General features: G+C 39.3%; 1 protein-coding gene across 1 annotated transcript in view; it reads left to right on the top strand.

Annotated features, from left to right (window-relative positions):
• The window catches only part of MYLK (myosin light chain kinase), a 217,669-nt gene that overhangs the window by 171,931 nt on the left and 28,460 nt on the right, over positions 1 to 17,278 (top strand). The window contains 2 exon segments of the mRNA XM_074910281.1: positions 2,767 to 2,920; positions 15,538 to 15,840. Coding sequence (XP_074766382.1) covers positions 2,767 to 2,920; positions 15,538 to 15,840 — 457 coding nt within the window.

Here is a 17,278-nt window from a genome sequence, read left to right on the forward strand (position 1 = left end):
CTTTAGTGAATAATAAACCCACTTTAAATCAAATAACCCAATATACAAATACAAACTCAAAGATGAAGTGGCATGTTAGGACAGAGCAAATATAAATATGTACTGTAGCTGCCATTCTGTTTATTTCATTCGGAACTCGTTATGCACTATACAGAACATAAATAAAACCATCTCCTCCTATAAGGAATTTAGACTCTAAATCCAGATGTGTCAGCATTTAATTGGAAGAATTCAAAACGGTTTGCTAGTGCAGAGGGTATTCCAGAGTCCATCTTTGCTAACACCAGATTACCTCTTACTTCAGGGGAAAGGGGATTTTTTTTTTTCCTGAACTGCTATATTTTCTTAAACTACTTTAGTTTCAAGACTGGAGTTAAAAAGTGGTCTACTCATTGCTACAGAAAATGGTCTTAGAAGCTCCAGTGACATTCAGTGTCCTGTTTTGCTGAGCTCTGCCTTAACATGTGGGTAAAATGTACCCCTTAGAAGTGAGTTTCTGGTTTGTGCAGAATTCTGCATTCATTGTTCAACACAATAATCCTCTTTACATAGTTTTCAAGGCCGTTTGTTATATACAAAATATATGTAATAAGAGACCAGCAGCTCATAATACTCAGATCCATAATCGGTGATTCTACACCTTTTTTCCTTTGTAAAATGTTATTTTTACCATCTTTATAGTTTCTTCTTTAGTTATTCACTATGAGACAATCTAAAGGTTTGAAAAAATCCTATATTAAAATGGCATATAAATTTTTAAATGGTTCATTATGACAGGTGAATGAGATAGAAAAAAAAAGAATTTCAGAAAGGTTAATAAACAGTGTAGGAGGACAAGTGAGGGCAGCAGTCTTTCATTTATTAAATTAAATGAGGAGCCAGTTACTGTGTAGTATGCTGCACCATTATTTTGTTTTCATTTTCACTTATACTTCACCACATATTGTTTTATTCTTGGATTTCTTCCTCTTTTATAAATGTGATTGATTTAAACTCTGTTCCATTCCCGGTCCTGAAAGTGAAAATCACCCAAGTGTTCTTACAGTTTTCCTGGGGGTTATTTGTAGGAGTTATTTGGGCAGATCCAGTACGTGGTGAGCTGTAGTTTCAGCCCGACCACTGTATGCTGCAGCGTGCAGGAGGGACTTGTCCTCCCCATGTTCCTTCCTCACATTCCCTCCCCGCATCTCCCTCAGAGAGCCACAGTGGCATCTCACAGATATATTCTGGACAAATATCTTTTGCTTGAAGAAAGGGAATGTCACAAAGTTGTGACCCTTATGTTGTACACGATGACAGTGTAGTGGAAGGATGCTCGAACTGTGCTCAGCTGAAAAGGGGAAAGCCTTTGATATCCTCTTCACTGGTTGAGGAACAATGTCCATTGTTTTACAGTGCCAATTGTTGCGGCTTTTCAACTATGACCAGTGACCTTCTTTCAGAAACAGGGATCCAGCTTCCTGTTCCCCACAACCATTGCAAGACACTGAGCATCCTTTCTGGGCTTTCTCTGCATAATGCAGATCTAGTTCTAGTAGACAAATTTTTTAATTACTATTATCCTTTGACTAATTCTAAGGAAGCAAAACATATAAGTTAGTGTAGAATCTCAGAACAAAGTACAGTGGCAGGGGGGAACAACTTTCAGTATATTTTCAACCGTAATCCTGCACAAACCCGTTTGCTAGCTTTCTGTTTGAGTTACTGTAGGAGCATCTGTTTCAGGTTACTTTGGGGCATATAGCAATGCATGTGTTCTATGTCAGTTGAGGAGAAAACAGGGAAAGTCCTGCTCTTAGTCTTGTGATTTCTTTTCTGAATATATGAGACAAGATAAGGCAAACTAAATAGCCTTCATTTTTAATGAAATTCTGAGAATTAGTTGGAAGAGTCACTTATCTAAGAAGGAAGTGGTGGGAGGAAGAAGGGCATTGACATTATGTTGTCTGTTTCGTAAGAACATGGTGTACAGCTTCTGTAAGTGCAGTGTGGCATTATGAGGTTTTTAAATAATCTGTCATGTCTCAAGCTAATACTGATTAAAGTCTAAATTTTCTTGCCCATTTATGCTATGATAGCTTTGTTTCAATTAAAAACTAATTCATAATATGCCTATGGTATTCAACTGAGATTTTGATTTTTGTCTCTCCAGAAACTAAAAATGCTATAGGAAAGCTTAATCTGCTCTTTGTATGTCTCTCTGCACAGCTGTAGCATTACATCTTCATTTCAGGAAACATCATCTTAAATTGTTCAGACCTAAGAAACTATTATCCTGATTTATGTGGAAGTACAGAATATGGCTGGATAAGACAAGAGGGTAAAAGTCAAAGCTATGGATGATTTGCACATGGGGCCTCTGAAGAGGAATGGCAAATGAATTAGGGTATTTAGAGCTAAACCCTTGTTCCACTGTGGTGTCTGTGAGATACGTGAGAACAAACTTTGTTCTTTTGCCAGTTACACAGTTTGCAATTTCAGCCTGTCAAAGAGTAATTAGAAAGTGAAACTCCTGTTCTTTAGTGGAGTCCCAGCAACACCAGGACTTCCCACTGCCTTTGAAGGACTGGAGACATTATAAAGTTCCACTGCATTTCTAGATGTTTTCTGTTGATTACACTCTTTACCAGCTGGACATATTCACTGCTGTAGTAGAGTTATCTGCAGATAATACTTAATATGATATAACCTTGTATTGTAATTTGAGCTCTTTCAGATATGAAGACATTTATCCCATAAAATCTTTTTTTCTTCTGAATTTGGCAGATTGAAGAAAATGAATATATTAAAATTGAGAATGCTGAAAACAGCAGCAAGCTAACAATATCATCAACAAAGCAGGAACACTGTGGATGTTACACCCTAGTCGTAGAGAACAAACTTGGGAGCAGACAAGCACAAGTCAACCTTACAGTTGTTGGTAAGTCCATAATAACATTTTAGATATATAGTCATTCTTCAGACATCACTCTACATTTGCCTTATATATGATGATATGCAAAAAATCAAATAAAAGAATCAGATAAATTAAGAAGACTAAGATGAAAAACTAGTACTTTAAAAAATATCCAGACTGAACAGTGCCATTGTAATAAGGACGATAAGCAAGTTCAGTAGGGCTATACTATGTTTTATTTTGAAAAATTACTAATTACAGATGAAGGTACAAAATAGCAGAAAAGAAAAGAAAAGAAAAGAAAAGGAAAGGAAAGGAAAGGAAAGGAAAGGAAAAGAAAAGAAAAGAAAAGAAAAGAAAAGAAAAGAAAAGAAAAGAAAAGAAAAGAAAAGAAAAGAAAAGAAAAGAAAAGAAAAGAAAAGAAAACCAACTCATGTCTCCATTTTTTGGTTAGATACCACTTGTTTTTTCCTGTTTAATGTTTTCAGCATCCAGATGTTTGCTAGACTGCATATTCTGAAACTGTTAGTTCAGGAAGGATTGAGGTTGTTTCTATTAGACTGTAAATTTGAAAACATCCTGTTGCTTGAGTGAGGGAGATTTTATCCTTTTAATTGAAATTCCTACCATTGTCTACTGTTCTACAGTGACAGAAGTGAATAAAGGCACTCTGTTTTGAATATGGAGCCCTTCCTATATGGGCTTTTACACACAACTTCAAATATTCAAGCCATCAGGTTTGTTGTAGCAGTCTGTGGACAGCTGCAGATAGTTGTAGACTGATAGACAGTTGCAGTATATTTGCAGATAAAACTGCACCCTAGATCTAGACCAGCTAGCTTGAGTATCAGACAAATTCTAGAGCTGTGGCATCTGACTCTTGAAAGGGCCAATGAACCCACCTTGGTGGGTTCCACCAGTATCCACCTTGGTGGATATACAGCAAATGGTTTCCAGGGAAATCTGGGGAAGTTCTACAAGCAAAGAGGGTGATTTGGTTAAGACATTAGTCTACAGGATGGGTCTGTATCTATGGCCTCTGCAGAGGGGTTTGGACACAAGGCAGGGGAGGGCAGAGCTTGCCCAGGCATTTGAACAAATTCTAGTTCAACCAGCAAGACTGCGTCCTAATCACACCCTCATAATTGCATTGACTCTGCTGTCCTAACAGATCTGTGGGCTAGTGAGTAAAGAAATGCAAGTATGAGGCCAAAGATGAAAATCTGACTTGAATGAAATCAATGGCAAAATACCGTTAACCCAAGTTGGACTGGAAATTCATTCCAGCAATCCAGTGATTAACATACAAAGTTTAATGAGTAGAATCACACTTTCAAGTATCCAATAGCAATATCTGCTGCTAAAGAGGGAATGTCCCTCAGTTGCATACTGATGTACATATTGTCACTGGAGGCTTTCTGATTATTAAATATTTATTTTTTTTCATCTAATCCTTGGCTTTCATTGCAGTTAAAAGATAACTGGATGAATGAGTGTAAATATCAAGTAGATTCCAGGAACTTGCCGGAGAATTCAAGAACAGAAGAAAATAGAATAATATTTTTCACATGATGCATAGATAAATTGTACCACCCTTCCAACAGTGGGTTGTGCAGGTCAGAAATATAGCTGGGTTAAAAATGAACCCTGAAAAACTGGTCCTCAAATAATCATCATATACATTGTTATAGGTACAGCTTTTGGCTCCAAAGCCCCTACACAGATGATTAGCAGCTAGAAGAATGGCAAGAGATTAATTGCTCTTGACATTTCCCCTTTTTTCACTCTTTCCTAGGCAACTGCTGCAGAATGCTAACTGTAGCAGGTTATTGGGCAAGATGGACTTTTTCTAGTTGAACTAGGCCAACAATTCCTATTATCTTGTCACTGTGTGAGCTTTGACTCATTATTATATAAGTCACTGGTTTATATCCTTTGGAGTTAATTGGTTTGAAAGTCTTTGAATTCTATAACCTTATAAAGCTACATCTTAACCTCCTGCTTTGCTCTTCCATAAGAAATGTGCCAGAGAACAGTGGGATTCCCAGAGATGCTTTTGGGAGTGTTGGGTGAAGAATCCTTACAATGTGCTGGAGTTTGCCATGTGTTTTGGCTGATGAAAAGCTATCTGTTTCCAACTGAAAAGAATAAATTCCCTCTTGTAAAATTGCCAAGCTCTTCAATGAGACAACTCGCTGATGTCAGCACTGCCAAAGGCATGACAAAGCCTCAAGATTCCTAGTTGGCTACAAATGCATTTTAAGGCCAGATTCTTCCATCTGGGTGCTCAAAAATGTGGGAAAAGGGATCAAAAATGTCTTTCTTGTAGGGAGTGGGTTAGAATCTCACTAATGAGATAAAATTCTTCATACTATTTGCACCTTTAAAGGTGTTAAATGTTGATGAAATTTGGAAGGTACTTTTCTCCAAAACTGGCTCCAGTCAGAATAGGGCTATGCTTCTCTGAATATGCAAATGAGAGACTTCTTAGTCTGCCAAAGCTCATCCTTAGACCTAAATTCTCACCTGTCCATTTTCTCTGCTCCATCCAAAGTACTGGGAAGAAACTCGCCCTCCCTGCCCTGACCCCACATTCATAACAAGCATTTGTGGACAAATCCTGGGTGCTAGAGATCAGTTCTGTTTACCTCAGATATTTATAATAAGGCTCTAAATTCTGTGTGAGCTGCCTCCCTGTAAGTTTGCCGATAAAAAACACATCTCTGTGTGTGCTGTATGCTTAAAACACTGCTGACTGACCACAGTCCACGGCTGAATCTTGAATGTATTGAGGGAAACTGCAAATACAGAACATCTGCTTTCTGGAGGAAAGTGTCTGAGCTGACCTAGAGCTGTGTTTCTCAAAGGGCCAGCTAACACGCTTGTTCTGAATTTTAGCAAATCAAAGACATTTGTTAAAATACAAAATGCGATAAATGTGGAAATAGAGTATTTCTTTTATTATTACTTTTTACAAGCATGTGGATTGCAAAGTCTTCATGCTGAGGGGCAAGCTTCTCATGTGAAGGACTCCAATAAGCATTTCCCAAATTAAATTTGGACTGTGATGCATGCCAGGGAGCAGGTTGCCCAGAAAAGTTGTACAGTCTCCATCCTTGGAGGTATTCAAGTTCAGACTTGAACAATCCTGTTTCCTGTTGTAAAGCAAGAGCAATCTGGTTTGACCTTATGGCTGATCCTGCTTTGAGCAGGTCTAAAGAACTTCCTGAGGATATTTAAGACTATCCATGTTCTTGGTTTTATACTTTCAGTTGTCAAAGACCTTTCTTCACAAAAAATAACATTATTGACTTACCTCCAACCAGAGGACAAGGGACTAAGTTGATCTGCCAGGATTCAAATCAGAAATGATCCTGCTATGAGTTAAACCCTGAGTCCTAGACTGTAAACTCTAGCTGGGTATGATTTTTAGAAATTATTTTTAACAATGACTTCTGGGGAAAAAAAAGCTACCCTAAATTCCTTTGAATTTGGCTCATAAATTCTTAAATTTAACTGCTCACACTATCAGACTCAGACTTCAACTGCAAATTTAACTGAACTGAGCAGGAGTTCTGAGACTTACTTAAAAGAGTTTGAGTACTATATGATTCAATGAAGTTTGGGCGATGGGAAAAGATGCACTTGAAAGAAACCCAACCTTATTCTAAGGGATCTTTTTCCTTTGTGATTTTAATGCATATCAATAAACAAAATGTCCATTACACTCAGCCTCCAGTGTGAGCTGTTTGCAGTCCACACACCAATAGTCAAGTTAGAGAAGACTTGTTAAATGATAGGCAGTGCAGTGTGGTGACGAGTACGCAGCCACAAGGACTGAGTCTTGAGTTTCACACTGATTCATTGTGTAACTTTATCTGTATAAGCACTAATAATACTGAGAGACCTGCAGTAGAAGTGAGACATCCAAGTTAAGCAATGCCTTCTTTTAAAGGATTGACTGGTCCGAAAATGTCCATGTTGAGCTCTTCTCTATTGTTATGATTAGCTCTCTTAAATAAACAATTTCATTAGTTGAGTGATCTCTCTAGAGAGATTTTGCAACATGTTTCCAAAACCAAAATGGCCTGATGTGAGGCTGAGCTAATGATTTACAGCAGACACTGTCAGATTAAAGTAGACTTCTGTTGCCAAAGCTGTATTAAATGAGCCAGTGATGGGCTTAGTGTAACCTAGGACTGATTTAGGCAAGGTAGAGTCCTCACTCTACAGTGACAGCAAGGAATATTCATTCCTTTCATGCCATTGGATGGACATGGGTAAATTTATCAAATTTATGGTTCTGAACATTTTAACTATGTGAAGGAATACCCCAATCTGTAACCACTTTTGAGAAAGGAGCTGGGTTTTTATACTGACTAAAGCTGGATACTATAACAAAGAGTCAAAATAATAATGGAGTAGTCAACAAGGAGAATTTGGCACTAGAGAAGTAGTCTGTTCTGCAGCTATGCCAAAAGCCTCCTTCATGATTTTGGGCAAATTGCTTCATATTTCTATGCCTAGTATACAGAGGTTTTCTGATGATCAGTGTTTGATGAATACTTTGGACATTGGTGGTATCTTTTACTTTTTTAAAATACAAAAGTAAAAACACATGTACTACCTACCTGGGGGCTGATTTTGATCAACATTGCTTGTCTTTTATATATCCTTTAGATTTGTATTATTCCTGGTATTATATTAAAAAAAAAAAAAAAACAACAAACAAACACTATGGTGATTAGTGAGCTGTATGGTAGATATATGCAGAAGAATAAAAGCAATATCATATCCCAATAGGCCTAAAGATGATTGTTATGGTGTTTTTATTACTCTCAGCATTTGTGCACATACTGTGTACTGCATCCTCATGGAATGCACTTTCCTGTTGTAAAGTGAAAAACCAAGTACTTAAGGAGACATATATAAGCATGTTGTACACAGGCATGCAAGTAATATAACATGAATTCACTAAGTAATACCTGCTCCTCTGCATGAAGTTACAATTCCATACGTGGATTGGGGTGAAGTTACTTTCCGTGAGGAAACTGTTACTTCTATGCCTTTAGCAGAATCTGTATGAGCAGTCGTTCCAAGCAAAAAATGAGAAAATAAAAGTTTAGCTTAAGAACAAGATCTGATCATCACTAACTCCAACAGTCATTGAATATAATGGTAGGATTATTAATTGATTATATGAAGGGCTTGGTCCTGGTTCAATAAGTGACATATATGCGTGCTATATTAGCATCAGTTCCTTGCCCTGAAACTCCGTTATAAGGAAATGGGATAGTGTAACCAACAGTTCATAGTGGCACTGTTGGCATTTTTTTTGAGTGCCTGAGAAGTCTGTCGCAGTGCTAGTCACTCAGACTGAGTGGATCCAATGGGGGTCAGAAACTGTGTTTCTCACTCTGGAAAAGCAAGTGCAGACATCTGTGAAGCAGATAGTGAAGGAGAACAACCACAGACAATTCTACAGAGAATACTGCAACTCAGAAGTACTAACATGAATGATTCTGAAACTTCATCTTCTTTTGAGAAGCATCAGATTGTATCTTGCAGTATCTATGAGATTCTGTGTTTACTGTTAGGGTTGAGAATGCAGTGAATTTCCTAATAATACGTGGGTGGACTCAATCTCCAACCTTTAGCCTTTTAAATTCCTCTGGATTGCTGGAGGATTTTTGTCTCCAGTTTTATGGTTAAAGGGCAATCAGACTGGTGTTTAAGGGAGAGATGTCTTATGTTGCTGTTGTTCCTGCTGTTGTAGTTCAACAGTGTTGTAACCTCTACTGTCAGCCTCCACAATAATGCTTGGGGGCAAAATTCTGCTGCTGTATCAAAACTAAATTTCCACAGCAAGATAACAATGTGTAGAGGAAAAACAACTTACGTTGCTCTGTGCATCAGTGCAGGTACACTGATCTAGGTTTATTTCTTGAAGAGCCACCAGTTTCAATGTCATTCCTGTCAGGATAAATTCCAGTAGAACACTCTGTTTAGTTATTTTTTCCTGATACTTACCTTCACCTTTCTTCTGATGAAGAAAAGGAAACGTCATGACAGTATTTGTCACAACAAAATTCCTGTATTTTACCTGCTGTGATATGCTGGGAATGTCTTAGTTACTAAGAAATTACTCATCATGACTCCTACACACAAACATGGGGTTCCTAGGACCCAAACCTTGGTGAAGACTTGGAATCTGCCAATAGTCTTCCTGGGAAAGTCCTAAAATTTACCGTGCCTTTCAGTGGACAGGTATTGGAGCTCCAATTCAATCCATTATCAAATCAGATGCTTAACGTGTAGCACATGAGTAATCCGAATAGCTTGTTGACTCAGGCACAGGAGCAGATGGTCCTGAAAAAGGGCTCCTGAGAATGCATTATATATTTGTTTGTTCCATTAGGCCTGTGGCAGAAGGAGACGTTCTTGTGCTGAGGGCATTTTGTGTGGGAGTGGTGAGCTCTGGTTTCATTCCCAGCTCCAGTCTCCTGCGTGTCCTTGGACAAGGACATTTTACTCTTTCATGCCTCAGTTACCCCAACTGGCAAAGCGGGAACAAGAGCACGAAGCAGTGCTCTGGGCCTCCAGTATTTGTGAGCTACTTTATCCACAGGTCTCAAAAGGGCAGTTTTTAAATAACTTACTTTTACGCCGGAGTTGTCAGGAGGGACCATATGGTGAGGGATCACATGCTAAGGAGGGTAGCAGCAGTCCACAGTGTGTATTGTAGGGCAGGTGTGAATCTCCCACTCTGGTCCCCTGAGCTAACTAACCTTGTTCATGTGGTCCTTGGCTCTGCTGGGGACCCTGTTTCATTAGGAGAAAATTTCTGTTCATTTCAACATCTCTTGTGCTGTTTTGTGGGGGAAGGCAGGCATTCTTTTCTAGCTTAAATTTATCCTAAACCTATGGTACACTAACACCCAGAAAGGTGTTAATGGTTGTTACAGGGTGTTAAGGGGTAAGAATATTTCTACTTACAGCACTCCTCTCCCTTGGAAAAAAAAAAAAGCTGCAGGGCTTAGTTTTCCGAGCAAAGCAGAGAGGTCTGCCATGACCCCGAGCCCTGTCAGCAATAATGCCGAGTTCAGTTATGACCTTTTATGGTTTCGCTTTTCTCCTGCTGATGAATTTCAAATGAAGGCTTTGCCAGTGCTGTCGGCATGGACAGTGTTCAACTGGCTTTTGCAGCATATTAAATACCTTCTCTAGCTAAACAGCTTGTGGAATGGAATTAAATTGTTTCTTTCTGTCTGTTCTTTATCTGGCAGACAAATACAATAATAGCTAATAATAGTATTATACAGTAATATGATAACTGGATTTAGAAAGAAACCAAACCAATTTTGAGAACAGATAAAGAAAACTACTTGAGAGACATTGCTTCAGTGCTGTCTCTGTTCATAAAAGAAAAATAACTTTTTTCAGAGGCTGTGGTTATACTGTTCTCAGTTTTCAGAGGCTTTCTACTGAAACAGCAGTGCTGCTTAAGAGCCCGCCAGATCCCTGCAAGATCTTAATGTGCAGCAAGCCCTATCGCCTTGCTTTGGCTCAGCCTGACCCTCACATCAAGTAGCAGAACAATTTCCATTTTCCAGCGCTCAGAGTTAGATAAGGAGATTGCTGCCTTTTTTGGTCTCCTGGAATGGTGCTTGTGTTCTGCAGACTCTGTAAACTGAGCCATGTGGAGAAGGGAGTGAGATCTGGATAGCACAGCATCATGTTATGTGGGTGTCCTGTATGAGCTGTGGGTTCGCCACCTATGCAGAAAGAAAGTCTCTTTCCTTATCAGGAGTAATTTTGAATTACACACCTCTGAAAAAAGGCAAGGACCTCAAGTCAAATTTATCTCATAAATAACAATGATTTAAAGGCTGAGCATGCTTATGCTTTATGCTTCTCAGAGTGTACAAATACAAATTAATTAAAGGTTACTCTAGGCTGTATATCAAAACCTGTTTACCAAAATATTTCTGAAAATTTGTCTGAGGAAGGACTGCAGCTGAATTCAATTTGGGAGTAAATAAGAAGTGCGTGTTTCAGTCCTGGTATGGTCTTAAATGTGGCTTATAGATTTCATGTGAGGCCAGCTCGTGACCCTACCATCTGCCCTAAGGAACGCATGCCACAAAGAATGAACTGGAATCTGACCCCATTGCTCTGGGGTAGTGGTAATTTATGTCTCCCTTTGTTGGCAAGTAGGGTTTTTTTAATCTGTGCCTAGTTTGCTGGAGCACAAAGGGTAGAAAGCAGTAGAGCCCACCTTCGCATCGCCTCCACTCCTCTCTTACTCTTCTATGCATGACTATAGCACATATGAGTTGCTACTGCTGCTTCTCTGTGCCATTAGTGTCAGTGATTTTATGCAGTCTCTGTGCTGTTGTGCAAACCGTCCCTGAGGCAGGCTTGAGGCCAAGTTAGCTGCTTGTCCATCTCCTTTGCCTGCCACGAGGCTTTGGGAGCCACCTCGGGGCAACCCTACTGATATTCCTAAAGAGCTTAAGTAGGGAGCTTTGTGCTTGAGTCCCTCTCAGCATTTAACTGTCTGACCTCCAACTATCCTGTTAGCCTCTGCAGTCATACTGCTAGGCAAATGAAGTGATCATGCATCCTAGTTAAAAGAGGTGTAAATACTATCTGCTACAAAGGAGGTGGGTTTGTAGGATTCTGACCAAGTTCAGCAGGACTGTGTGGATACAATTTGACTGTGACAGTCTAGAATATCATAAAGCTAAGTCTTCATTTTGGTGTTATATGCATGCTGTAGGTTAGCCCAGACTGGAGTACCCCCAGTTTCATATAGCTAAGACATCTTATGGTGGAGAACATATACATGTTTTCTTTTGTTACATATAATAGTGAAACTGAAGTTAGAGCTTGATATTTTAAATTAATTGCTTCCTCTATAGAAATGTTCAAAAGGAGCACTGTATTTTTTGGATGCATGCCCTCCCTTCTATTTCACACGTTGGCTTGTGACTATGGTTTGGTCCAGAACAGAAAGAACAAAACTGTTGTCCAATAAAGGCTGTGTAAAGCCCTCATAATACAAGCCTAAGTATGAAGTATGTTTGCATGTGTAAAAGACTGCACATGACATACAAATGAAATAGTGAAGACAGGCAGCTCAAGGATGTGAATAGTATACTAAACACTAAAATAGAAGGACAAAATAGAGAATTGTGCTTGACTTCCACATCCCTCCTCAACCAACTGGATATTTTTATTGGAAGCAGTGGATTGTGCTGGTAGAGATTTCATATTCCAAAAGGGAATGCAGTTTGGCAAAATATCCTAGCTTTCAATACAGACAGATGAATAAAGGGTAACCTTTAAAATCCCCATAGAATAAACTCTTGAGAAACAAAACAGACACATGGAGAGACCATCTGCAAATTCTCTGAATGTGCAGAGCTGTAGAATACCATCCAGTTTGATACCAATTAATTTTTAAGCATGGTAAAATGGTACATATACATCTGTCATATTAAGAAAGAGCAAAGATTAGGCTTTCATTCTTGTTTATGATCTCCCATAGTAGCTACTACTGCAGTATTTATACATTGAGCAGGTCTGCAAGCAGTGGCACATGGTAGACTTCAAACAAAAATGTGAGCCTTTCTGGCTCAAGAGAGTCCAGCCAGGGTTGCAGGTTTTCATCTTTGCCTACTAGGAAAAATTTATTAGGAAAGTAGAATTATTCCCAAGGCTGGCAGATATTAGACTAAAGCCATGTAGGATTTTCTTTGCTGCTGATGTCCCCTTGGCCATGAATGTTTTCTCTCCAGTGCTCATAAACCTAAATCTTGCTTCTGTAAACAAGGCTGGCCAAATGGATTGCAGTTATCTAGGTGAGTCATGGAAGAGAGATCACTAAGGTAATTGTGGCCTAGACAACTGATAAATCATGCCCAGTTTCATTTGGAAACAGAAGCATGTTGAAAGTCAGCAAAGAGAGACTGTATTTTCATGTCCTGCACGGGAAGCAGGCTACTGTGCTCTGCAAAGACTGAAGCATATGCATGCTTTCCTCCTTGAGTGTAAAATTCAGTGCAGAGCATTAGGGCAAGCTAACACTTTCTTATTTTTAAAAAACCAGACACATACTGTCCAGATTTAGCTGTGTGCATAGCAGATGTCAGAGAATCTGCACTACTTTGACAAACCCAAACAGATGCCTCTGTAAGGTGATAGACTACTGGCTTAGCTTTTTCTTCAAAGTATTTTCCTCTTGCTATCAGCAACTGCTCTGTTCTGGTTGGATTTAGTTTGAGTCAGCTGTTACTTACCCAAGTTCTATCTGCGTCTTGAAATGATGCAGTGATTATATAGGAGAGAAACAGGACACAGAGCTGAATATTATTCTTCTGTACAGATTTTGAAGAGGACAGAGGTAGCATCATTCCCTACAAGGTCTGCATGGATAATAAGTTGCAGTGAAAAGAAGATGGCTATTGCAGCTGTTTGACTAAAATCATACAATCCATGTGTGCCATGCAACCAGCTCTCTGGTGGCTGCTGTAGCATTGTACAAGGGTTCTGATATTGTGAACGGTGTGAGCATTGAATTCTCACTTCTTGCAGCTCCAAGGAGGCTGGGGCCAGAGTAGTAAAGGGAAGAGGTGTGATGCTGGTCAGGCACCAGGAGATCAAGCTTCAGTTCTCATCTTTGCTACAATCTCTCTTTGTAACCTTGGACAAATCATTTAACTTCTTTGTGATTCTATTCATGATATCTGCACTTCATTCTTGTTAATAGTCCCTTTTATTCTGCCAGAAAATGTGACAACTAAGCAGGTCAATAAGCCATTCCCAGAGGTTGAGGACATCTGCTCTCTGATATTTGTGCTTAACAAGAGGTGTACTGTATAGTGATGACTCCTAGTGGAACGGTGTTTTAAGTGTTGCCAAAATGAATAAAGATAATTTATGTTCTGGCAGTCTCTTTTTCTTCTGCCTGGACATTTTCATGATGAATGCAGTGGCAAACCCTTGGTGTTCATCTCTTCCTCCGTCCCCATCTTTTCCTTCATACTTAACAAGTTCTATTTACATATCTTCCAATATGTTTAAGTTATAGAGGGAGATGGATTTTCCATCACAACTGAACTAAAAGGAATTACAAAAGTTTTTTCAGGGAAATCATTGGTCAACAGAACTTACACTCTTCCAAACAGTGAACTGTTATTTAACTTTCTTGATCGGATTAGACTTCCCCATTTTCCCTCTCTGAGTAAAACCACAGCAGTCAGGGAAGAGGTCACTCTGTCCAAGGGCTGAAGGCAAGTTTGTGGCAAACTGTGGCTATTTCTGTCTGCTCAGTGATTTTCCTAGAGATGATAATTTGAGTATGGATGGATAACTGATATAGTCTACCACAGTACGGCTTTGATCAAAGTCCACAGCAGTTCTCTCCAGAGTTTGGGTGTTTTTATTGCTGAGAAAGTGGCTGTATTTTTTGGCTGGTTTGCCAGCTCTGCCTTTCTTAAGGAGAAAGTCCATTAGCAATTTTAACCAGCAAAATGGGACAGGATTGTATCAGTCCATGTCCAGTGTAACCACTGTTTGTAGCATCTCACACTTTCTATCTTTTTCTTTTCATCTTCTGTCATTTTATCCCATCCTTTGATTTCTCATTTAACCTTTGGCCACTAGTTCATCCAGATCAACATCATCATTATTTTGTAGGTTTTGGTAGATTACTCCTAAGGAGGATATTTGTTCCCTTTAAAGTCTTTTGAAGTCCTTAATTTCCATAATTATTTTCTTAATCAGTATTTTTTTTGAAAAGTCAACATTTTTGTCTGTTAGGAAAACATTAATTTCAATAACTATGAAATCATTCAACTTCATTTTGAAAAAGTCACATAACTGCAAGGTTTTCGTATTTTATCGTTTGCATAGTTGGCTGCTCATCTGCTCACCAGGTTGTGGTGATACTGGCTCTATTCATGTAAATAAGGACTGCGGGAGCAAGCCTCTAACTGAGGAAAACCAGAAGTTTCTATCTTCTACCTCCCCAACAATTTCCAAAAATGCACATGAAATTAAAAGAATCTTAATATTTAAATGCTTAATTCCTAAATTGAATTAATTTTTACCAAAAAGTGCTCTAGGTTTCCAAATACTGCACACTGTTCGCTTAATTGTTAGCCAAGTTGTCACCCTTCAAGATCTGTGTTTCTGTGCCAACAAACTGGTTTTGGTATCTCTGCTACCCAGGTATAGTTGGGTGAGTGGCACATTCTAAGGCTGTGTGAGGTTCGTAGTGGCCCTGAAGTATGGAAGTGAATGAAGGGAGCTGGAGAAAGAGCATCACAGCTATGGTGACTGTTACAGGGGTAAACCTCTAAGGAAGTTCCCCAAGGCATGGTTTGCACTATTGTGGGAGATTGGCTTTCAGTACTGGCAGGCATAGCTGTGACTGGTTTTAGTCTCCATAGTTTCTGTAATGATAGCTGTGAAGGGCATTAGGCTTCAGCACAGCTTAGCAAGATGCCCAGGGAACTGAACAAGCCATGCTGAGGCCCATGCGAGACTGGCATCTATGTTAGCCAATTCACGTATGTCTGTCTGTGCTGCAGTTGTTCCTTCTCCTTCTCATGTGTTTGCATATGTTTTTGCAGATAAACCAGACCCACCTGCTGGAACACCTTGCGCATCAGACATACGGAGTTCCTCCCTCACTCTCTCATGGTATGGCTCCTCTTATGATGGTGGAAGCGCGGTGCAGTCCTACACTGTGGAGATCTGGAACTCAGCAGATAACAAATGGACAGATCTCACTACCTGCCGCAGCACCTCTTTCAATGTGCAGGACCTGCAGGCTGACCGGGAGTACAAATTCCGTGTGCGAGCTGCTAACGTGTATGGCATCAGCGAGCCCAGTCAAGAGTCTGAGCTGGTAAAAGTTGGAGAGAAACAAGAAGGTTAGTTTTTAAGAGAAAAAAAAAAATGTAAATTCAATTAAATGATATCTTAACAGTTCCCTAGTGAGGTCAGGCAGCTGTACACACTCCTTCGTATGTGCCTCTGTGCAATGAGTGCTTATGCTGACTGTAGGCGTGCTGAAGTCCCTTCGCAGACTTCACGTGGATATCTGACCATATAAGTTTTGCATGCATCCAGTGCAGAATCTTGGCTTCACGGGTCCCATAGTCCTGCCTTGTGAAAGCAACAGATAGTTTGACTTCTGGCTTGCTGTGTGAGTGCTGGCTGACAGATTTCTGTAGTTCAGTGCACAGGTAATGGGGGATGAAACCTTTCACACATGAGTTACACATTCAGACCATGTCTAGTTGGAAAATGATGTTTGGTGGCTTACCTGAAACATACTGATGGGTTCATTACAGTTTATACTGGACACACCATGGAAAAATAAGCCATAAATGCTATCCCAGATTTGCTTTTGGAAAAAGTAGATGTGCTTGCTGCTAGCCAAGCACTGAATATGCAGTAGAAACTGAATTAGCCTCTCATACCTACTTATAGTTCCCATGCTTTAAATCCCAGCACGGTAGAGCACCTCAGTCCTAGAACACCAATTTTGTGAATTCGAGGCTACCCTACCTAGCATGTTGGTTTTGCAGCATTATGGGTGCTAAAAATATTTTTTAGGGGTTTTGATTACAGTTGCATGTACTTGCAAAAATATTTTTCAGTATCTTTTGCCTCTTTTTTTTTGCTTAAGATCTTCTCAAAGGACCAATGGGAAGAGCTGGAGCATTTTAGAAATTGTTTGGAAACTGGTACCAAAATTTTAAACACACACAAAGATCAGCATTATTTTTAAAAACAGATATTGACTGCATATTCTTGTGCACACTCACATCTACCTACTGTGCAAGGATCACTTTGATAGTCATGCCACACCAAAAAGCCCAGATCAGAAATAATATAGTTTGTGATTTTTTTCCTGTCTTTGAGGAGTGGATTGTGTTGTATCTTTCCCTCCTTACTTATGTATGCAGGGCTTTGGAGTTCTGTCTCACATAATCCTTGTGATGTTATCTTTTATTGCCACAGCAAGACAAAACAATAGCAAAGTGGTGCGGCATCACTCAACTGCGTAAGCCTCTCAACACACTTTTCCAAACAAAAGTAAATCATATTTCTCTTCAAGTGGTAAATTGGATGCATTCTGAGAAATTTCTTTCCTCTATTTTAAAGATTTAAAACCTGATCTAAATCAAGATGCAGCTTCTCTTCAAAGGGGGGAAAATAACATTAGGAGTAGCAATAAAATTGAAAGAAAGATACATGATATCAGCTCTTCATAATAAAATTCCCTGTGTTTGAATGCTCTTTCTTTAGTTGCAGGATGAACAACTTCTAGAGTTGGGGACCTGACTATTCTCTACATTTGTT

This window comes from Athene noctua, chromosome 7 (genome assembly GCF_965140245.1).
Source record: "Athene noctua chromosome 7, bAthNoc1.hap1.1, whole genome shotgun sequence".
NCBI classification, from domain to species: domain Eukaryota; kingdom Metazoa; phylum Chordata; class Aves; order Strigiformes; family Strigidae; genus Athene; species Athene noctua.